This window comes from Haliaeetus albicilla, chromosome Z (genome assembly GCF_947461875.1).
Source record: "Haliaeetus albicilla chromosome Z, bHalAlb1.1, whole genome shotgun sequence".
In the NCBI taxonomy this organism is placed as follows: domain Eukaryota; kingdom Metazoa; phylum Chordata; class Aves; order Accipitriformes; family Accipitridae; genus Haliaeetus; species Haliaeetus albicilla.
In genome coordinates this window covers 23,870,347-23,892,334 of record NC_091516.1, presented here as the reverse complement: position 1 = coordinate 23,892,334, position 21,988 = coordinate 23,870,347, and the positions used below count along the sequence as shown (strand labels likewise).

Below are 21,988 nucleotides of genomic sequence, written 5' to 3'. Positions count from 1 at the left end.
ATAATTTTATTGGCATTGGAGCCCATGTAAATTTTTAGCTTCAGGAAAACCCTGAGACAGATAGTTCCATAGCTCAACTCCCTTTGCATGGGAGTGGCTTCCTTTTGCTTGCTTTGAATATGTCACCTGATAGTTTCATATGATGTCCCCTATTTCTTGCTTTGGAATAAGTGGTGTTCAACCATTCCTAAAGATGTGTTTCTTTTTTTATATAGGGCTAGTTCCAGGTCTTAGTCTACAGCTGCAGGTGGAATATGTTTGCATGATTTTCAGTAATTCCAATAAAAATTAGCTCAAGCCCCTGTTGTCATCAGGTGTAGAAGTTTAGTGAATGTCTTCCCTTCCTCATCCTTCCCTTAGAGACACCAATTAATGAACTCCACAAATTAAAAGAAGCACGGTGACATCCTAGGAAAAGCACTGGACTGACATGCAGAAAACTTTTCTGTTTCATGCTTCTTTTGAGCGATCTTAGGTGAAACAGATCTTGCTTCTGATTCCCCACCCAATACAAATAAAGATAATGATATTTGTTGTAAAACAACTTGATATCCATAGGTGAAGAGTCATATATAAGAGTTAAATGTTATTACCACATGAATTCAGAAACCTGGGTCTTTCGTTTTTTTCCAGGTGGGTTGGTCCAGAGGAATACAAACTCTTAAGATCAAAGATATGAAGAAAGAGCAATTATTTGTTAGTACTGCTAGATAAATCTTGGTGGTAATGACTAAAACTCTATACCATTTTCCCAAGGAAAGTGAGGGCTTGCAGCTTGGTGTTAGCTGAGAAAGAACTGGGACTACTAGTGAAAAAAACCCCACAGTGGAAATAAATTTATTGTATTGAATTTTTTAAATACAACTAAATACATTGTACACAACACACTCCAACTCGGAAGAAAATACAGCTTTTCCCAGGAGTATTAATCTACATTGAGTACTCTATTTCTACAATCATTCATTTTCTCATTTTTTCCAACAAAAAGAGAGCATATCATTTTATGTAGCATATATCATAAAGCTGGATTTACAAAGAAGCTAAAAGAGATTAGGTATTCAAAATCCCAATGATATTCCCAGTTCCTTTCCAAATCCTACTTCTACTGCTCTGACTAGTACAACCAGGAGTTACTTAGCTGCTTTTTGTACTTTCTGAATTGTACAGATGTGTATTGGTTCTATCAAAACCATACTTTCTCTACAAAGCCTCCACTGGTGTTCCCTGCTAACGCATTTAAAGGAAAATAATATTTAACTTTGCATTGATTTGCAGCAATTTTTGTCTTCAGGAATCAAACTCCACACTCTTTTCTAAATAGGAATGTAATTAATTCCTCTTGTTCAACAATTAGTTCACAGTTTCTACTTATGTATTGAACATGCATATTGACGGCTCTTTATGTGAAAAGACATGAGGGAACAGCACGCATATTTTAGTCACACTTCGCCAAGAGAGGTCTTAGCAATATCATACAGTACATTTCATGAGAGAATTGTATTCTTCTACCAGTTTCTTCTTCTCATTTAATTTTTCCAGTATGGCATCCATTAAGTATGAGGCAAAAGGAAACTGAAAAAGAAACATAGTAAGAAAAATGATCATTTAACTTTATTTTCTTCATGTGAAAAACATTTATTAAATATCTTTAAACCGTTAGATTTCTCTTAGTTCTGACAACTACGACACATGTGCATGTCTGATCTTTAAAGTTCACCTGCCTGGTTAGTGTCTGAAAATTTGCTCTCTATCATAAAAATGATAAAAGAACAGAGTAAAATGAAAAAAGATAAACGCCTTATTGAACAATTCATGCTTTACTGACCATGTTAATGATGTAAACTGCAGTACCAGCATCTCTGTCATTTATCTTCAATCAGCTGATCAATAAAAGGTTACAGTCATCTCTAGGGCATGCACAAATGGTAGTGTATGTTCACTACTCTCAGGAGGATCAGATAGAACTACCAGTACAGCTCTCAATACTGTGGCAACTGCCTTAGACTCACATGTGAAAACTTGTAAATAAAAAAACCAAAGCAAAACAAAACCCCAAAGCCCAAAAGTTCCAATTGCATCGACTGGGATATGACACAAACATCTGCTCCTCTAAAACATGGTACCAAAAAAATGTATTTACATATTTAGAGAAAAGTGAAAGCCTCTTTTATATCTGCTCTGATATAAAGGATGTATTTGCACAGTCGATGTCTTCTGAGAAAGATTTGGTATATTTTTCAGTGTCATTGCTTTAACGCTTAAGGAGGTTTTCTTTCACAGTCTTGGTGCATCAGTGTGCTGTATGCTGGGAAGTACTTTTGGAGGTGGTACAAAACACGAGGCATTGCAGCTCCACCCAGAGTGGTCGGTGCTGTGCCAGAGGAGAGCAGAACAGTTTTCGTTCACCCTTGGAAAGTCTCTGTCAGCTTCACAGAACTCTGTCAGCTTTCCTGAACTGCTGGTGAGACCAGTGGTGACCGACGCGTCAGTCCCACACCAAAAGCAACAGCTGATGCTCATATCAGAAGGAGAGATAATTTTACTTCAATAAGGCCACAAGAAATAAACTAGGTAAAATACAGCAGTTGGTTAGGCAGGCCAGTCACCTCTGCTTTTAACAACTGTAGTTCAAGGCGACACTTTTATGTCTAGAACCACTCTCTAGTTCCACACTCAAGTATCATTGCTCTGATTTTATTTTTTCACTTCTATATTCCAACTTAAAGAGAAGATTGTATGCTACTTATACCAGATGGAGTACTGCCTGTTTCCTAGATATATGAAACAAAAACATAAACCAACCAAACAAAAAACCCCAGATGTAAAAGTACATCAAATACAAATGCTGGTGTAATGTCTGAACTGATATACAGATATGAATCTATATACTGATACTTATAATCACTAACAAGTCAGAAAAAAAAATGTAGCAAGGAAAATCTTGTTAATAGCAAGCATCTATCATTAGGTGACTGCAATGGCAATCCTACATGTTGCTCAACAGTCACTTTGCAGTTACAGAAAAAGGATGATAATATGCATTATTTCCTTTTTCTACAACAAGGAGGGTTTTGAAGGGCTGGTACTTGCTGGCCAGACGTGTCTCCATCTGTCATAAATAACTCCTGTCTATGGCAAGAATTTTCTATTAGTCATCTACACGTGTCAGCCTTCTCCTGTATGCTACTGTGATGACTTTTTGGGCAATAAAGGGATCCAATTCACTGAGCAAAAATCTGTTCAGAGTAATATAAGACATAATCTTAAGCTGAAATTCTGTGACACTTACTTGCTACTGTGCTTTAAAAACACTGACTCCAGCATCCTACTCATTCTAATTGCTCTCCCTCGTTGTCGAAATATGTTTTTTATGAGAACAGTATACTGTTACCTCAAAGCCTCTTAATTCTTCTTGCCTAGCTTGAACTACATTCATTTCTGATACATTTCACCTTCTTAATGTTGTGCCTAAGATGAATGGTTTCTTATTGATGTCTCTGGCTCATATCATTCTAGCTACATTTTACTTGCTGCTTACTACTCACTGTGGCTTCCATGTCATAGCAAAGTGATCTTTCAAGAACTCTTTCCATTTAAATCATTAATTTAAATCAAGAGCATTTGAAAGTTGAATATTATGTCATCCTTTCAACATTTGTTGGTATGCAGCAGAGAAAGTGCTGTATGTTTTTATCTGGTTTTCTTTCTATACTGACACCCAGAACTGGAAGATCTCTACAGTCTTCATCTTTAACAGAAGCCTGTCAGATTTACTTTTAATGATGGCTCTGTAACTATCCTGGGAAGCTTCCCTCTACACTTCTCTCCAGAACTTCACAATTGTTGAAAATGTCTCTACTCCAAAGTATTCATCCCAGCTTCCAAACCTGCCATATGCTTGGGAAAGGCTTTGGGAATTCAGTGAGTGCTAAGTGCACACCTAAGGAGTGAAAGCTTGTTTATACCACAGATAATTATATATTTTAATACAGAATGACACTTCCTTCAAATGTTTTCCAGTTATCTGTGCCACAACCAATTTATCTGAACACTACGCATTAACAATAATAGCGATCCTAAATCAGTACATTATGGTAGGCTTTAAGAGAAGTAGTATTTAATTAATTTGTATAAATTCCAAACATTTGAGAGCACAAACTACATGTGGCTTTAAAGATTTTTATTTATTTCTTTATCTTTACAAGAATTACAGATTTCTTCTTTGATACTAGAAAGCCATATGAATGAAATGGCATATTTCTTACACAACTTATCAGACGGATATCTTGGTGTATGGATAACTGTAAAGTAATACGATCCTAAAGTCAGGAATGCTGACAGTTACTTCTATTTCTCTCACCTCTTTATTCTGACCTTGAGTATACTTCTTTTGGAGATCCCTTCTGTAAAAAATAAACTAGTAATATATATCGACCTTAACATGACTAAGTCTCACTCAGCACAAGTACGTAAATATACACTGATCTGCCAGTGAAAAGACTTATAATGAATGCAAGGCAATTTTGTTATTCTAATGAGACACAGCATCTCCATTCACAGAGTACAGCATTACTTGGCCTCTGCTTCACAAAGTCTAAAATGTGTTAACATAAAAATAAAAGGATCTAATTTCTGGAATACACAAATTAGTGGTTACACCTGTTTTACATCTCCCCATATGGATCATCAGTATAATAAATCTGCCCAACAAGCCATCTAAACACACTGCAGAGCTGCCTCAAATTGAATTAAGTAAACCACAAAGAACAACCTGAAATAAAACTAAAGAAACTCAGATTATAATTACCAAACCCTCCTAATTTCACTATGACCTAAAAGTCAAAGTTTACAAAAAAAAATTAGAGAAATGCTTCACTATTGCTCTTTTTCCATTCTACTTTGTGATGGCTGTATATACATGATTATATAAATAGATATGTGCCTGTCTGTACTCTTACCCTGAGTAATCAAGCCAATCTCTCCCTGTTTTGAGTCCAAGAAAAGTGATGTAATGTGGTTTTGTTTGTGTGTATGAGATAAAACATCAACTTATACCATAATGGATTGTCAATGCACAGGACTGAGCTCTTATTCTCATAATGACAAGAAAACCATGGTTACTTTCTGATGGTCTGATATCAGTATTAATGGTCCCCAGGATATGGTTCACTGGTGCTGCTCTTTAATGTGCAGGTACTTGAAAAACCTGATGAATACATATGTGTGCGTGTGAGCAGAAGACAGGCAATGAACAGAGACCTGTTCAAAAAGAAGACAGACACAGGCTGGAGAGACTAACGAAAGCAAAGTAGGTGAGTTCCAACCCAAGAAGTTTGAAAGAAAATAACCGTAGCTGTTAGTGCACATTCCCAGATGACACCAGCGGAAATCTATGTTTAGAAGCCAGTGCAAATCCTAGAAAAGGGCTGGGGAAGATCCCTACTGATGAAGAATGAATATACAGTTCCAAAACCTGTTCTGGAGATGGATTATACACACACCTACAAAGTGCCCACTGAACAGAGGGGAGGGAATTTTTCTGGAAGTTTTCACCATTGGAATATGATTTGTAGATTCATAATGAGGTCATGAGAGGAAAGATGTTACTAGGCACCTTTGCTTATGTGAGATGTGATATCCCGAGGAGTACATGAGGATGGAGGGAAGGCAAGTGCCGCTGTATATCTGATAAGGGACATGCTAAATCAATGCTGTCATTTGCTTCAATGCTTGGAAGAGTTATGGAGATGATTCGTATTTTATTAAAAAATAGTTCTTGGAGACATCAGGCAGTAATCTGGATTGGGCTAACATGCTGTACTCACATACAAAATTATTAGTGGATTGTTCCCAGATGCTGTTCCTTACAATCAGCCACAGTGAATGAAAGTCTGGGGTGGTACGAGTAATCTTGTTTAAGTTATGTGAAAAGAAGTCACTCTCTTGGTTTAGCTATGTAAGATTCCTATGATGGGAAAAAGCTAGAGAAGGTTGGTGGCTTGTCAGGTTTTTTAAGTGATTACAAAAAGAGAGTGCTACTATCCTGTGTCAGGTTCAAATAATAAGACATACACACCCAGCTGTGAGGAAGAAAGTAAGTAGAAGCTTCATCACCTGCCATGCAAGCTGTAAACCCACATACATATTGAGATAACCATACTTGTTCCCTCCTCTCCCAAATACCACAAACCAGTAAAAACTCAATGGTTTATAATGCGATACCTCTTCCAGCTTCTCTCTCCTATGCCCAATCACTAATGCATAATCACTCTGATGTCTCTATACATGACTCAGACATCCCTGTGCAGGTAGCAGATACCTGCATGTGCTCCTGTGAAGCCTCTCCACACACAGGTTCTTCATAGGTAAGTGAACGTTTTACATTGTATCCTAATGTCATTTATTAAGATGTTTAATTTTTATATTTTAGTGAGAACACTCTAGTCATTGGGTGTTAATGTACAAATACAAAAAGGCAACTGAAAAAACACTTGGCCATTCCAGACATAGGTTTAGACAATAAGTTATTTTTACCAGCTCTGTAGAATTCAGAACATGACTGTACTTTTCAATTATATGATTCTGATTTACATAATAATATCCTGATGCAGAGATGTCTCTATCAAATTGTAAGCTTCTTAGCAGTGGTGTAGTTTCTCCGCATGTGTTTCTACAGCAGTTGATAAAATAAGAACACAAACTCTGACTGGTGTCTGTGAGCCTCAGGAATGCAAAAATATTTATCACTGAAATATTAACATTCTTGTAAAGCTGACAGAAATTAGACTTTTTCAAGTCATAAGAGTACAGAAAATGAAGGTACAGATGAAGAATAAAACAGAGGTGTGCTATCTTTTATCATTACACTTTAGGGGAATCTATAAAATGACAGCAAAAAGCAACTAGTGCTTCCCTCAGTCCCCCCCAAAATTCTAATGCAGCAGTAAAATGGCATATGTCAGTAATAAAAATAAAATGTCTATGACATTTTAAATGTTATCGTACTGTCACAGTGGAATAAAATTAGCCTGAAGAATGATCTAAAGGGATATGATGCAGTTCATTATGTATAACAGCAACAGCAGCAGTTTCCCAGTGTTCATAAAGGTTTCCCCATTAAATTTACCTCCAGTCAATAATTAGGAGTCCACAAATAAACCTAGGCAATTAAATCAATACTGCTGGGCAATTATGTTCCAAAGTCCTGGCTCAATGGCACAAACAGACACTATATCTAACTGCAATATTAAGTGATCTGATGCAATTTTCAGCCGAACATTTTCTCAGAATAATAGAAAAGGGGCAAGCCTGCATCTTTGTTCAAGATGCAAACCCGTACACAGTTTGCCAACCTGAAACACTAAGTGTGCAGTCTGATATGAGCCAAGTCCTGACACAAAGCCTTCATTTCACCATGAGCTTTAGTTTTCTGATCAAAATTGTTACCAATGCCTACCAAAGGAAACTACAACCAAACTCTCTACAAGATACGACTTAAGCATTTTAAAGGGCAAAGAGCTCTTCCGTGAGCTGCTTCCAAATAGAGACCAAGAAATCTTAGCAATTTCCATCCATGTGACTTAGCACAGACAGAAATGAAAAGCAGAGCTGGCTGCTCCCAAGAAGCACTAATCCCTTTGCAGTTCTAAAGATGGTCGGCTTGCCAAGAATTACTTTTACCCTCAGAGCTCCTCCTGGGGAACCCCACAAGATGAAGCAAAAATTGCTGAAAACTACTATTAACTTGTACACAAACTTATACAGCTGAGAGCAATGAGCTCCTCTATCCTTAGTTAACATTTGCAATCCTAATATAGTTGGTTACATAGTCAAGAACACCCTCACTCCCTGTGCCCTGGTTTTTGCTCCCTGTGTATATCAGACAAAGAGCAGTGATAAAATTCTGCTTAGGATTTTTTATCGATGTACCAAAGAATGACAACAAAAAATAGAATAAGAATTCTTCATCATATTCCATGAATCTGATTCCTATTTTGGAGTCCATAATATGGAAAGAATCTTGAAATTTATGGATTTTTTAAAAAATTCTTAAAATTAAGGCAATTTAGTGAATAGAAATATTTGTGCTTTTACTGCTGAACGCCATGTAATACTATGAGGTTAAATTAAAATGCCAGTATTTCTGACAAAGCCAATAAAAGCAAACTGGTATTTCCATCTCTTCCACTGCAGCAATTAAGCAGTCTTAATGGTAGTAAGTTTTGATAATGAAAGACGGAAAAACTGTAATTTCTTAAAAATCTGGCCACAGGACACAATCTAGACACAAAAGCTATTAATGAGAAAATATATAAATCTGCATGTGAATGTTCCCTTGAAATAGCTTTCAAAATATTTTCAATCATTCACATTCATAACTGAAATGAACTACATTGCTAATGGACCCATGCTGGTGAATATGCATTAGGAATACTGGATTTATAAATCAAAGTTTATTTCTTTTCAGACATCAGCTACCCATCATCTGAATAAAGGAGACAACTAAAATATAATGGAAAAGTTTCAAGAGTCAGTGTATGCTGTCAGTGATGTCCAAACAAAAGCTGACTGTGGCTAGAAAAGCAGGGCTCTCACCTGCCAATAAACTGCCCTTGATCACTTACAAGAGGGGAGCATCCCAGCAGACTCTGTGTGTATTAAAAAAAAGACTTGAAAGAGAAGAAAAAGTATAACACAGGTCACAGCGGCAGTCTCAATGGACCCCTCAGGGATTTCTGCTAGTCTCAGCCTTGTCATCCTCTATGCAGCTTTCCTCTCTGCCCAGAAAATGTCGATAGGAAAATGTTTGAGGGGCCTCTGGTGGAAATTTTTTCATTCTTTCTGCATTGACAGGATGCCAAATCAATATTTACTTCCCACTAACAAGCTGCTCGAGGTCTCAGTAGAAAATATTGTAGAGAATGCGAGAAGACACGATAATAAACAGCTGTCTGGCTATGAGGAAAACATGAATTGACTGGAAACAGGTCCACAGTAAAAGGTCACTGAAACCCATGAACTCCTCAGGTGTCCATATCAACTACTAACTTTAAAGGCAAGTAATAAAAAATGTCTTCTTCCTAAGAGGCATGAAAGAATGGATCCTTTTCACTCTAGCAAGCATTACACACTGTTCCAATAATTCAATTAACACATTTGCGAAGATCTGTGCTGTTTTTCTCCAGCATTGTTTCACTGGTTTCAGCTGCTAAGTTAGCTATCGCAAATCCTTGGTTAACATCTCTTCAGTTTTATCCAGTGTCTGTTATTTTAAGAGAAATAAAAAGGAAACGCTACAGAACAAGGATTTTACATTGCCTTATCACAGTATAGTTTGGGACCATCAATGGCAATATAATTACAAATGCAATAGATTCATTACAAACTAAAATCACTTAGCTGCTCAGAGTAGAAAGTTATAATTCATCAAGGGAAGATGCAAATTTAGCACCTGTGCTTCAATAAGTTTCTGTATATACTGCAGCCACTCTTTATCTTTTTCAAATTCCATTTTCGCCTTTGCCGTTTCCTAAAAACAGAAAAATATAACAAAGACACAATATTTCGATGCCACCCGAGAAGAGCATAATGAACAATAAAGGAAATGTGTAACTGGGTATACATTGACTAAACAGCATGTGGAAGTGGGAATCATGCTTGCAAAACTAGTTACCTGAAACATATCCACCAAGTATGAGGGCTCTGTTAAATTTATAAACCTATCTTTGTCTGTGTGTATCCCTAGAAACGTGTACAGCATGTCCTTTTCACATGAATATACAGGTGTACATCTGATCTATGTGTAAATTTTACAAGTTCAATGTAAAGGTTCCTGAGTCTACACACTGATAAATAGAACATGAATTTATACCACACATTTTAGATACATCACGTGTATTTTAAATTTGTTTTCTATTTATAGTTACGTATGTTTCTGTGTTTTACACATATATTCACAACAGTGATTACTGCAAAAGATACAGGATGTAGAAATTACTTTGAGAATGAGGTAAGCATGGAACAATTCCGCCAAAGTGAATCACTTTACAGGGGTGTATAAATGTTAGTAAACAGGGCAGGAATGAGTCCATTTCATTTGTATTCATGAATGTAATCCATACCAGTGCATACACATACAATGCACCTTTACTTAACCAATGTGAAAACTCTCTTTTGTGATTTCTGTTAATATAAAGCTCCAATAAGGCTTAACCTAAGTCATCACCAGAGTACAGTTACAGCCCAGTCATGGTCAACTCCTAGACACTGTTATTAGTGCACAGGGTTTTTCATGTATTATTTGATCAGGCCTAAACAAAACTGGATAAGAAATCCTATTAGTGTCTCTATTTAATAGAGGGTGATTTGATGAAACACTATCAAATATTTCATAGTAAAATGTATGATAGAACCAACTAAAAAAGGCAATGGATTCCCCCAGAAACCATCTGTCTACTAGAAATACCTTTAATAGGTATCACAATTCAAGAAAGGAAGCATCAATGGAATCAATCTGGCACAGCAAGACACATTCTAATTTTGTTTTCATTAATGCAGAAGTCTATTTAAGATGTATAACCCTGCCAAATAGTCTCACAAAAAAGGAAACTACTAAGGATTTTCAAATAATGTCTCTACATCTACACGCTCAAAACAGTATATTTATATTTTATTTATGCATGCCTGAAGTCTTGCCACCTTATGAGTCTCTAACCCGACCTTTTTATTTAAATCCAACCATTCTGTTCTTTCTGTGCTTTTTGTGTGGATGCTGCACAATAAAATTCCAGTCTTTACCCTGGAAATCCTTTTTCCTCAGGAATGCAAATATACAGTATCTTCTGATCTAGCTGCTTTTTACAGAAGAGTCCTTAAAATAACTTACCTCATCATCTTCTACTTCTAATATCTCCTCAAGATCAGTTGTTGAAACATTAAGGATAGACGCTGCCAACTGAACAGACTCTTGGGAAAGGCTCTTTTTGCGTGCTCTCACTTCTCCCATTTTTTTTGCCTGTTTGATTTTTGTTCTCAGCTCTTGTACGCTGTGCTGTAACTCTCTGGTTAGAGCCTGTAAGGTGCAAGCAAAAAATACTCTGTTGCAATTTTTCTTAAAGTGCAAACACTAGGGAAAAAACAGTATCATTTAGACTAAGCTCCTTTACATGGCACTTATCTTCATTCTGGTTCAATAGGATACGTGCTGTAATATTAAATAACATGGTATTTAGAACACAAAATATTAATTAATACATTAAACCAGAAAATGTTATTAAATATAGATATAATTTTTTGTTGTTGTGTCTTCAGCAGAATAACTATATTCATAATGCCATCAGTAGTAAAACAAAGCAGTTTCCACAGAATCAATTAAAAATCCTTTCCTGATCCACTTTACCAGAAATATTCTTGAAATAACAACAGAACTGTCAGGCTTTACTTTGGTCAAACAGAAATTTTTTAAAGCTTATTCATACCTCACTGCATGAAGAAACACCAGTATACTTCTTTATTGAAAACCTAAGATTTTGGTTCCCACCAAGACAGGGTAATTCAACACTGTCCTGGCTACTGATTCTTCCCAATGTAATTTCTACAATTTAAATCATCACAGTAGTGGTTATCCATTGCTGATAAGCAGCGTACCCTTAGAGCACACAAGTCCACCATATCATTATTATTCAAGGCTTGCATAGGAAGGGTAGTATCCTCCATGCAGCTGGTCCATACAGAAGGCCTCGCCAGGCCAGGCAGACTCTTTGCAAACGTGCTCTCAGCAGATAGTAGGTGTTTTAAACAGAGAGCAGCTCAGGCAGCGGGAGGAAGATCAGGTGCCAGACCAGAACCACTGCAATTGTTCTTTAACCCCGGCTTTGACAAGGTCTGAAGCAGAAGTGCCAAAAGAAGCCTCAATTTTAGATCCCATTTCTGCTGTTGAAGACTTTTAGTTAGTTTTAAGCAAGAACTAGAGCTTGATAGGATGTCTGATGGTGCTAATGCTGCATAATTAAACTTTATTATCATTGCTACTATTACTAGTAACTAATAAAGAGAATAATAATAATAATAGAGGACAATTTTTCTATGATCATTACTGAATGATCTGGCTAAGCTAGAAAGATGCTCGCAGCTTAAAAAAAACATATCCAGAAAAACAGAATAATACTATTGAAAGAAAACTGTTTGAAAGGTTTAAATGAAGTAAAGGAGAACCACTCTCTGGAGTGGAAAAAAGGGATTACTGGGATTTAGTAAAGCTGATGTAAAAACCTAGGAAAAATAAAAAATAGTGAGATGACTAGAGAAAAAATTGTACTCATGGTTAACAGGAAAGAAGAAACCCAGCAGGGGTGAGGCCACTCTCCTTTGTTTATTTAAAACTAGAATAAAAGAAACAGTATGAAAAATCCTGCTGGAAAGACTTTGTTGACCTGAATGAAAGATGAATGGAATTCAAACCTGATTTTGGTTTTTGTTCCCCAACACCACACAAGTACTGAGCTCAAATACTACCTTCCACAGCTGAACATGAGCCAAACTGCACAACAAAGAATTGATGGGTCAAGTTCCCACCTCTCCTATTCCTGAAGTTCTCCCGCTCAGTGAAATAACACTAAGCGTTAGTTTAAATCATCAGTTGTATAACTGAAGTTATTTTGTTTCAATATGCAACTATGACAAAAGCATTTTGTCAAAAGCAGAGCAATACAATTTTATCTAAAAATTGTTGGCTGAGAGAAAAGAGCAGTAACTCATTGTCAGAAGATCCTCCTAGCCTATTCAACTTCCATGACTCAAGCAGAACTGTGATTGTCAACACAGACACCTTGGCTGAGTTTAAAATGAGAGAATAAGGTTTTCTTTCGATCGTCATATGTGGGGCTTATCTTATTAAACTATCTCTCATCAGTAGCTGATTAACTCCTGAAAATTCTTTTTTCTGCAGAATGCCTTCATCCCACAGAAACTGACTGCAGAATTATGAAGCCTGTTTATTGGCATTTGAGGTAAAGTACTCTACAGCCTCTAGTGTATTCAAAATACAGTCATTAGAGAGCACTTGCTGATATATTTCAAAAAAGCACTACAGATTCATCTGATTCCAAGATTTGTTTATTTTTCTACCACTTCCCAACTAAACGTTTTTCTGTACTTATCTAAAATTTAATTATTAAAACCGAAATTACCCTACCATAAATTTGGGGAGAGAAGGTACAATGAAATTTGTCCCATTTTCTGATTCAAGTGTGGGTCCCTCCATCCACAGTATTTCCAGCACAATATCTTGCATATAGACCTGTCTGCAAGTACAGAGCTGAGATGAAGAAACTTGAGATGTTATAGGCAGGGAGCTAGGGCAACTTGGATCAAGCTTATAGAAGGAAGTAGACTAAGAGAGGAGAGAGCCCCAAGTAGAAAAGCACACATTATGAAAAAAAAATTACAGATAAATGACAACATGTTTTTGTAGCATTTGAAATGGTCCAACAGTAAATTGGCTCGTGCAAAATGTATGAGATGTATTAGACAATGGAAAAATAAGCTCAACTGTACTTTTTTAATCAAATTGAATCAGCTTCCCGAATTTTAAAAATAACATCTCTCTCAGACTTAGGTGATCAGGCTAGAAGATGCACATTGGTATAATGGTGCAAAGAAAAAATGTAAATTAAAGGAGTAAAATATCAAGGAAATTAACTGCAAAGGCACATGGAAAACCTACAAATAATGATAAACAGCTGAGCACAGACAAACAAAAAGCATGATAATAAACAAAGTTAAACATTGACTTGAACATCTCAGACATACAAACATTGCCAGACAACAGTCTTACAATATTATTAAATTTTATTGGTGTATCCAAACTCTGAAAGAGGCTCATGATGAGTGAATAAGCTGATAGCAATAGCAACAATGGATGCCAGAAACTGCAACTCCACTGTGCTTGTCTTTTAGTTCAGAGTTCCAGAAAGGAAGGTACCAGAAAGACCCTGAAGAATCTATAGCAGCAATTTAAAAAAAAAAAAAAAAAGAAAAAAAGAAAAAGGAAGTTTAAACAAAAATCAAGGAAAGATAAAATTATAACTAATAAATTTGATATGCAAGCATACACGTTACGTATAATCACTGTAGATCATACTTATAGAGGACTTACACGTCAATTCCTTTTTTCCCTGAGCAGTTCTAATACACTAAAGCATGTGTGAAATACACACCATATGTGAAAAATAAGCCTACTTTATGGCCTTTCAAATTGGACTCTCAGAGACCAGATATTTTTGAACCTGCCTTCTTCATATTATTAAGTTGTAATAATAATGTTTTGATATACATTTTTCACTGGATAAGTGCCTTAAAAAATGATAGTCTCCCTATGATTTTAAGTTGTTTTTTTCTGTTGATATATCCTCATCCGTCATACACTAATGTATTCATGTGCTAAATTGTTTACTTATTAGTGATTTCATTTATGTGTCAGTTCATGCTTTACTACAGAAATGTTCAACATCAAAGCCACACAGGTCTTTAACTGAGTTAGGAAGAACCATTTCCAAACTGAAAATGACAAAAACCTAAGAGTTTACCAACACAGGTTTTGTTGGTGAGTGTACTCACTCAGTACAGCCAGTATAATAGCATTCTTTGATTAAGAAATTGATCCAATGCATTCTGGAGCTAACCGTAGGGTTTTAAACTAAAAAACTTCCTACTTTATTTCTGAATTGCTTGGTTTTAAACTTATAAGCATACACAGGTGATACAAACTACCGGCAATGAAATCAATGCAGAATATGACTTCAGTACTGTATTGATGTATGATAACAATGCCTTTATTAGTACTAGTAATACTAGGATTTGATCTTTTCTCTCTGCTTTTCTTTGGTGTCAAATCTAGGTGCTATTTTGGTAGTAAACCCATTTTCCCAACTTAGATGTTACTGTCAGAGTTATTCCTGTGGGACATACTTAGCTGCTACCAGCCAACTAGAATAGGAATCCCTGATTAATTCCTGAAAACAAATCTACAACACATGTTGTCAGACCAGTGCAATTGCTACTGGTCTGACTAGAAAAATAACAAGCTTAAAATTCTAACAACATGAGCTTAAAGTACCCAGCTTTTTTTTTAATCAGTAGCAGTTGCTGCATTAGCTACCAACTCCATATAGTTATATAGTATATATTACATCTACTGGGTTGCATACAGTTCTAAAATATCTCCCTTATAAGGCTTTTTACTTTATTTTCACAACCCAAAATATTCATTCTTTATAATAGTTTTCGATTTTGGTCTCAGCATGCAACCACTTTTTAGCACCACATCTTTTGCCAGTTTTGATATGTATAAAGACAAAGTTCTTCTTTCATTTAAAACATCATATTTAATTAAACATTCAAAGAAGCTGTAGTGATACACAGACCCTGACAACACACTATTAATAAGGTCTCCACATCCCCAAAAGCTCTGACACTAGTTAATCCTGGAGTTGACACAAATTGATCAATGGCCCCAAGTAAAGCCATATGACGAAGTCAATGCCTAAAACTATTCTTGTAATTAGCATGTTAATTTACACACCCTATTGTTATTGTTTGTAGTATAATAAAACTTAATGGCCTTAAGACAAACTAAAGTCTGATGCTAGCACTGTAGCTATTTATAGCTAGATTTCAATCTTGCACTGGTGCAGATCTCATGGCAGAAGCCATGGCTCACATTAGTTACGGAAAACTGTAAGCTTTACTGTGCTTTGTACGATAGTAATAATGTTGTGCTGGGTCTGGCTGGGATGGAGTTAATTGTCTTCTAGCAGGTCCTACAGTGCAGTGTTTTGGATTTGTGACTGAATTGATAACACAATGTTGATAACACACCTGCTATTGCTTGCACAGCATCAAGGCCTTCTCTGTTTCCCACCCTGCCCCCTCAGTGAGTAGGCTGGGGGTGCACAAGAAGCAGGGAGGGAGACACAGCTGGGACAGATGACCTGACTTCACCAAAGGGACATTTCATTCCATATAGCGCCTTGCTCAACAAAAAGCTGAGGGTGATGGGGGATTAGCCTGGCAGGTAGCCATTGCTCAGAGACTGGCTGGGCATTGGTCCACATCCCTTGGTGTTTTCTTCCCCTCTTTCCTTCACTTATTAAACTGTCCTTACCTCAACACATGAGTATTCTCGCTTTTGCTGTTCCTATTCTCTGGGGGCAGGAAGTGAGCAAGCAACTATGTGGTGGTTAGCTGCTGGCCAGGGTCAACCAACCACAAATGTATAGAACAGTGTAATATACAGAACAATTCCATACATAATATTTTGTATGTAGTTCAATATGAACAAGTAATGTGTTTTTAGAAACTCACTTGTTTTGTAGATTGGAATGGTGTAAGGATGTGACCCAGACCATCACACCAAAAATAAAATGAAGAATCTTTTCTGAAACAAGGTTAGCTTCCTAAAGAAGCAAAAGCATTGTGAAGATGTTGCAGCTGTATGTGGAAAACAAGATCTGAATTTCACAGAACTGAATGCTGAGTTTAAAGAACTTCTCCGTCATTTTGGTAGAACAATTATTGCTGGTTAGGGCAGATTCTAGTGCTGTGAAAGGTTGAGAAAGCACTACCACCCCAAATAGCTCACTATCAACACGACAAAACAGAATAAATGGACAAAGTGACAGAAAGAGATGACGTCATGCACTGTTTCAGCAGCTGAAACAAGCATTCAAGTTTCTTCAATGAAAGTAGAGTTAGTTGGTCCTTATTGCTTCTCTGAAAATGACTTTCAAAATAATTCCAGTAATAATGTTTAAACCAATCTCACAGCATGACTGCTGTATGTCAGAGAAAAGAAATCTTCTATAGTAATTTCATTTTTTTATATATATATTAAGTTACCTCAGCTAGCTCTTTCACTTGAACAAGTACATCTTCTAGACGTAACTTTTTTTCGATCAGAAAAGGGACAAGAGTGTAGACAAATAAACACAAGACAGACCACTGCAATAGATATGTCTGGCCAAGGGCTATAACATGTAGCATTCTGACCCATGGGAATGAGTCAGCCTCAGGAGGTTAACTTAATTCTTATGATCCCCAGAGACCACGCGATTTCAGAAACTACAGCAGATGCCCTGAAAGTAGAGTGTAAAGGTGTAGAGGAGATACAGACCAGTCTTACCTTCCTCTGCCAACTTCAATATTCAGTACTGACGAAGAATGGTATTGCCAAATATTAAAGTGGTAGTAACGTTATTTTACCAATGTCACACAGGTCACATTTATAATGTGGTGTGTTGGTTTTATTTACCTGTCTTAAGTCACAGTTTCTGCTTTAGTTCTAAAATTTATTAACATATATGCTCAAGCTACATGGCTCAGCTCTTTATTTGTACATATTTGGAAGAATTAAGATTGGCTTTTATTATCTTTTCCGTTAAGAATAAAGTAAACAAGGTGTAGAATGCATTAAAACCAAACCAAATCAAAAAGGTACACTCAAGGGACTATCAGAGTGACAATATTACCTAAAAGCTAGCAGAGCTACAAAGTTTCAAATGCTAACTCAATCAAGAGCTGAAAGGGAGAAATACATCCAGAAAAGCTAGGTATCACATTGATATATATGATTTAAAATAAGCAATCTTATGTTGATTGGCACTGAGAATAGTTCTCACAACTTCACAGAGATCAGTGGAAGATGAAAGCGCGCATTGCCTGGAAGAACTGCCTCACCTGATGACATGTAAGAATTCCATTTTAAATAAAGATTGAGAAATTGCAGTATATACATACAAAATAATGTGATACTGCAGTTGCATCTACAGCCTGATTTTCCACAAACTTAACACAAGCAATTCTGAACACACATGAACATAACTAACAATCTATCGACAAGATCTGAAAAATTAATTGAAGTAACTTAAAATATTACCAGCCTCTTCTACCCTTGTGGCAAAAGCTATCTCAGTTCACAGTCCAACATCCTAGCCCAGCCCTGCCTTCTTCATGGCTCTGAGTAGGGATGACAGACTGTGAACTAGAAAAGGTGAATTCAGTAATACCCCAAACCCAACTATAGTAAGAACATCTGCAGAAGTGTAGACAGATTTGCACAGTGTTGTTTTGCAGCTACTATTGTTAAACCCACCACAGCTTTCCTGACAAAGCGCTTGAGTGACACAGTATAAAAGGAGCTTCAGGATTTCAGTATTTGATCACAAAACTCAGCTTCCCGGCATTTAGAACTGCAGACCCAAAAACCAGTTAAAATGCAATAAGGTAGAAGAATATTAAGGTACAATGACAGAAATTAGAAACTGTTGCATAGAATTTGATATCTGATTCCTATCACAGGTAAGATTTGAATTTGTACAACAATGCTGGCCTAAGCTGTGTTATTCCTGCTTGCCATTAGAACACAAGGAAGAAAGTCTCACTTGGCTGGCAACTGTTTAAATACTGTATTTCTCCACATTTCTCCAAAACACCTTTGCTACCAATCTCATTCTACATCTTCTACCAAAATACCATTCCTTCTTGATTCAAAACCATTGAAAACAAATTATTTCTTTATAACCATTTATTTTCAAATACAAAATTGACAATGTTCTTTTGACTGTATTTTCTTAAACAGCTCCGGGTGCAGAAAACCATAGGGAAGAATACAAAAAATATTTCAACCTATATTTGACATTTATAAGAAAAGGAAATTGAACACATTGTGTTGTGTTCTAAAAGATAGTTCAATTTATTTACAAAAATAGAAAAGTGACTTAAGTCATGGCCAGTTTTTAATTTTACACTGCCTTCGAAACATACCATACTTAAACAAAAATGCAGCAATGGACTTATTCTGGCCAATTACAATGTAGTTTATGTTTCTGTAGAGAAGTACACAATATATACTTAAGAGTTTACTTCTGTGTTTTAAAATTCCCTTTGCGATTCAAAATTAGGGGGTTTTGTATTACTGGTCAGCATTTTCTCTTTTTCTTTTCTAATCCTCTCTTGATAACGGTTTAGCTGTCACACTTTCATTTATGTCTGAAATCTTGTCTTAAAACCCTCTTTTCATAGCGTTCCTTATAACATGAATTTAGGTAGAATAAAGACCCTCTTACTGCATCAGCTAGGCACCTCATTTATAGAGCATACAGCAGATACTGATATGAGCGACATTTGGTTATATATAATATTACAGCTTCACAGTTATCTAATCTCTCCTGTACATTAAGCTTTAAGACTGTCAAAAACTTAAGTTGTAGACCCAAATGTTTTCAGACTGATGCTTCTTTTTTAAGTATCAGCAAACATTCCATAGTTTTCATTGTACTGTTGCTAAATTTTCAACACAATTACCATGTTTTGTGACCTATAACAGGGAAAAAAATAATAGTTTCCTTTATAGCAGAGAATGAGTTGAAATATGTATAATCAGCATGAGATGACAGGCAGAATATTTCTGTCAAAATATATTGGTTTCTAAAATTATATTTATGTGAAATGGGCAATAATAATAATTTAAAGTCCTATTTACTTCAGCATTTAAGTCCTACCTCATTTACATTAATTTTTTTCCCTGCTGTAAATTCTTTGGTTTCAACAGAATTACCTCTGATTTACACAGGTGCTAGCAAAACTAGCATCATTCCTTTAAAACATCATATATTACAGTTATTTACACAGAGAAAAAAAGAAGGCACTGACAGAGATTAGAGCTTCACACACGTGTAGTAAGAGATGCCTGGGATCTCAGATAGTTTATTATCTGAACAGTTAGGGCAGACAAAGTCAGCACAGTTATACCGGACGTGGCAAACAAAGAATATTCAGGGCAGACCAAGAAGTACTGAGGTGAAGCAACTCTCCAAAGGTCACATAGCAGGTCAGGGACCAAGATGTGAAGAGCACCAAGATTTCCTGATACTCAATTCAGTGTCTGAGCTTATGCTGTCTTTCTGCAGAAACACACACAAAGCTTAAAAACTATAAACCAAGTGCCCTGTGTAAGACCATTGCACTGCTGAAACAAATGTGTTTGAAACCCAATTTAAGAGGTCGGCTCTGACATTCCTTATATTCTTAAAAAAATTCCATAAATCTTATCAACTGTGTTTTCTTAAAATACTGTCACTTGTTGGTTTTTATGATTCTATCCTCCTAGAGCAATTCCCATCTCTCTGCAGGTCCGCTGGGAATCCCCTCACTTCCACCTTTCTAAATTACTGTGGAGACTTCACAAGGCTCTGTATATGGGTGCTTTCTGTTCTCTCTGCTTCAGCTTGCTTTCTTAGTAATCTGATCAACATACATTGAACAATTATTTCTACATAAACTCTTAAATAAATCATTACTGGAGACCCTTCTCCTTTCCAAGTTTTGCTACTTCTCCTGTCATTTTGCCAAAAAGTTCTCCAATCACTTCAAGCCCAGAGCTCTTACTATATACTTTGTACTCACACATCCATCCCCCAAGTCTTCCAGTTATCCCTTTTTCCAGTCAACATAATTTCTGTCTTTTAGACCCTGAACTGGCCATTATCTTTAAACTAGGCATCTTCCTAACTATCTCCAGATCACGCACAGGGCTCAGTATCAGCTTTAGAAAGCAGGCTCTCCAAGCCATTTATAGGAATCACAGGTGGATCTATACTGTTCCAGGGAGTGCATGGCAGTCTCCAAGTAGCTCCCAGCTGAGCCTGTTGCAGTCTTATTCTTTGAAAAACTTAGAAGATTTTTTTTTTTTTATTTCCTGAGGCAAAAAAGGAAGTTATTTGCAAGCTGGTGAAGACAGTTTGCTGTTTAGCTCAAGTTTGTTGGATCTGCTCACACAGTATCTATTATTAGAGAGTCACAGTCTATGAGAACAGTTCCCAGGCACTCTAAGAAAAATAAAATTAACGCTAATATTAACAAAATCACTTGCATAAGTCAGACATGCATCTAAACTTTGCAGGAGACATACATGCACAGCTACAGAAACCTGACATACCTTGCAATTTGGTTACATAGGTTGAATCATTTAAATCAATTCCTCTAAACTCTTAATACAGAGGGGGATTTAAAAAAAACCAACGTATTTTAAGCTACATCTGTCATCATCTTTACCTATGATAGTCAAAAACCAAAGTGAAGTGCTATCCTTCTAAGCCTAAAAAGCAAAGAAAAAGAAGAGTAAGGAAAACCTTTTCAAAGTCTTTCTATTAATTCTTCATTTTAGGTAATCAAGATTTTACCCATTAAGACATCTACATTATATGCTGTTCCTGGCACACTGTATGCATCACTAACCGTATGCCTTCTGTAAACTATAAGACTTCAGCCATTCACTTCATTCATTAAAATTCACAGGGCCTATTATTCTGTTTACAGTCTAATAGATATTCACTGTCACTATTCAGGCCTCTGATTCAATTTGCCTAAATCCCAGATGCAGTGTAATCCTGATGGAGATTAGCTTAATTTATCACCAATTTCTCCTCAGAACCAAGAAAGGTTGGTATTTCATAATAAAAGCTGTGTTTCTCCTTTTTTCCTGAAGCAGCACACACAGTTAAAAAGAAGTAATAAATGCCTGATTTTTTTTAATGGTAAGATTTTTTTCAGTTACACAAATTTTACTTTATGTATAGGACACCTTCTCTTAAAGGTGTGTATTCTGCAGATAAGAATACTGATCCTCACCAGACTGCAACACATCCCTGTAACCAAATATTATGCTGATTCTGACTGAACACAGATTGGTGGACTCATCATCTACTCCATACGATACAAAATAATCACTCTGGGTATACTTTTCTAGGTAAAGTGTTGACAGTTTGGAGTGTAATAAATGAAATATACTTATTTTTTGGTTTTCAAGTGTTCCCAGTGGGGAATATTTTCTAGCAACTTGAAGTCATATTAAAGGTGTCCACTTTTAAATAAAAACTGACAGTGCTGATTTACCTAAGTGATACTATCTGCTGTCGTTTGCAGAATGACCTAG

The 21,988-nt window shown here is 36.3% G+C and overlaps 1 protein-coding gene across 6 annotated transcripts in view; it reads right to left on the bottom strand.

Annotated features, from left to right (window-relative positions):
* Positions 1 to 809: 809 nt before the first annotated feature.
* Positions 810 to 21,988, bottom strand: part of CNTLN (centlein) — a 199,991-nt gene continuing 178,812 nt past the window's right edge. For 5 of the 6 annotated variants that reach the window (XM_069776754.1, XM_069776753.1, XM_069776759.1 and 2 more), the window contains 3 exons: positions 10,886 to 11,071; positions 9,452 to 9,529; positions 810 to 1,572 (listed from right to left, as the gene is read on the bottom strand). In XM_069776754.1, coding sequence (XP_069632855.1) covers positions 1,471 to 1,572; positions 9,452 to 9,529; positions 10,886 to 11,071 — 366 coding nt within the window. In that variant the 3' untranslated portion in view covers positions 810 to 1,470. Of the gene's footprint in view, positions 1,573 to 9,395; positions 9,530 to 10,885; positions 11,072 to 21,988 lie in introns of all 6 variants that reach the window. The other variant, XM_069776755.1, reaches the window with a different exon arrangement.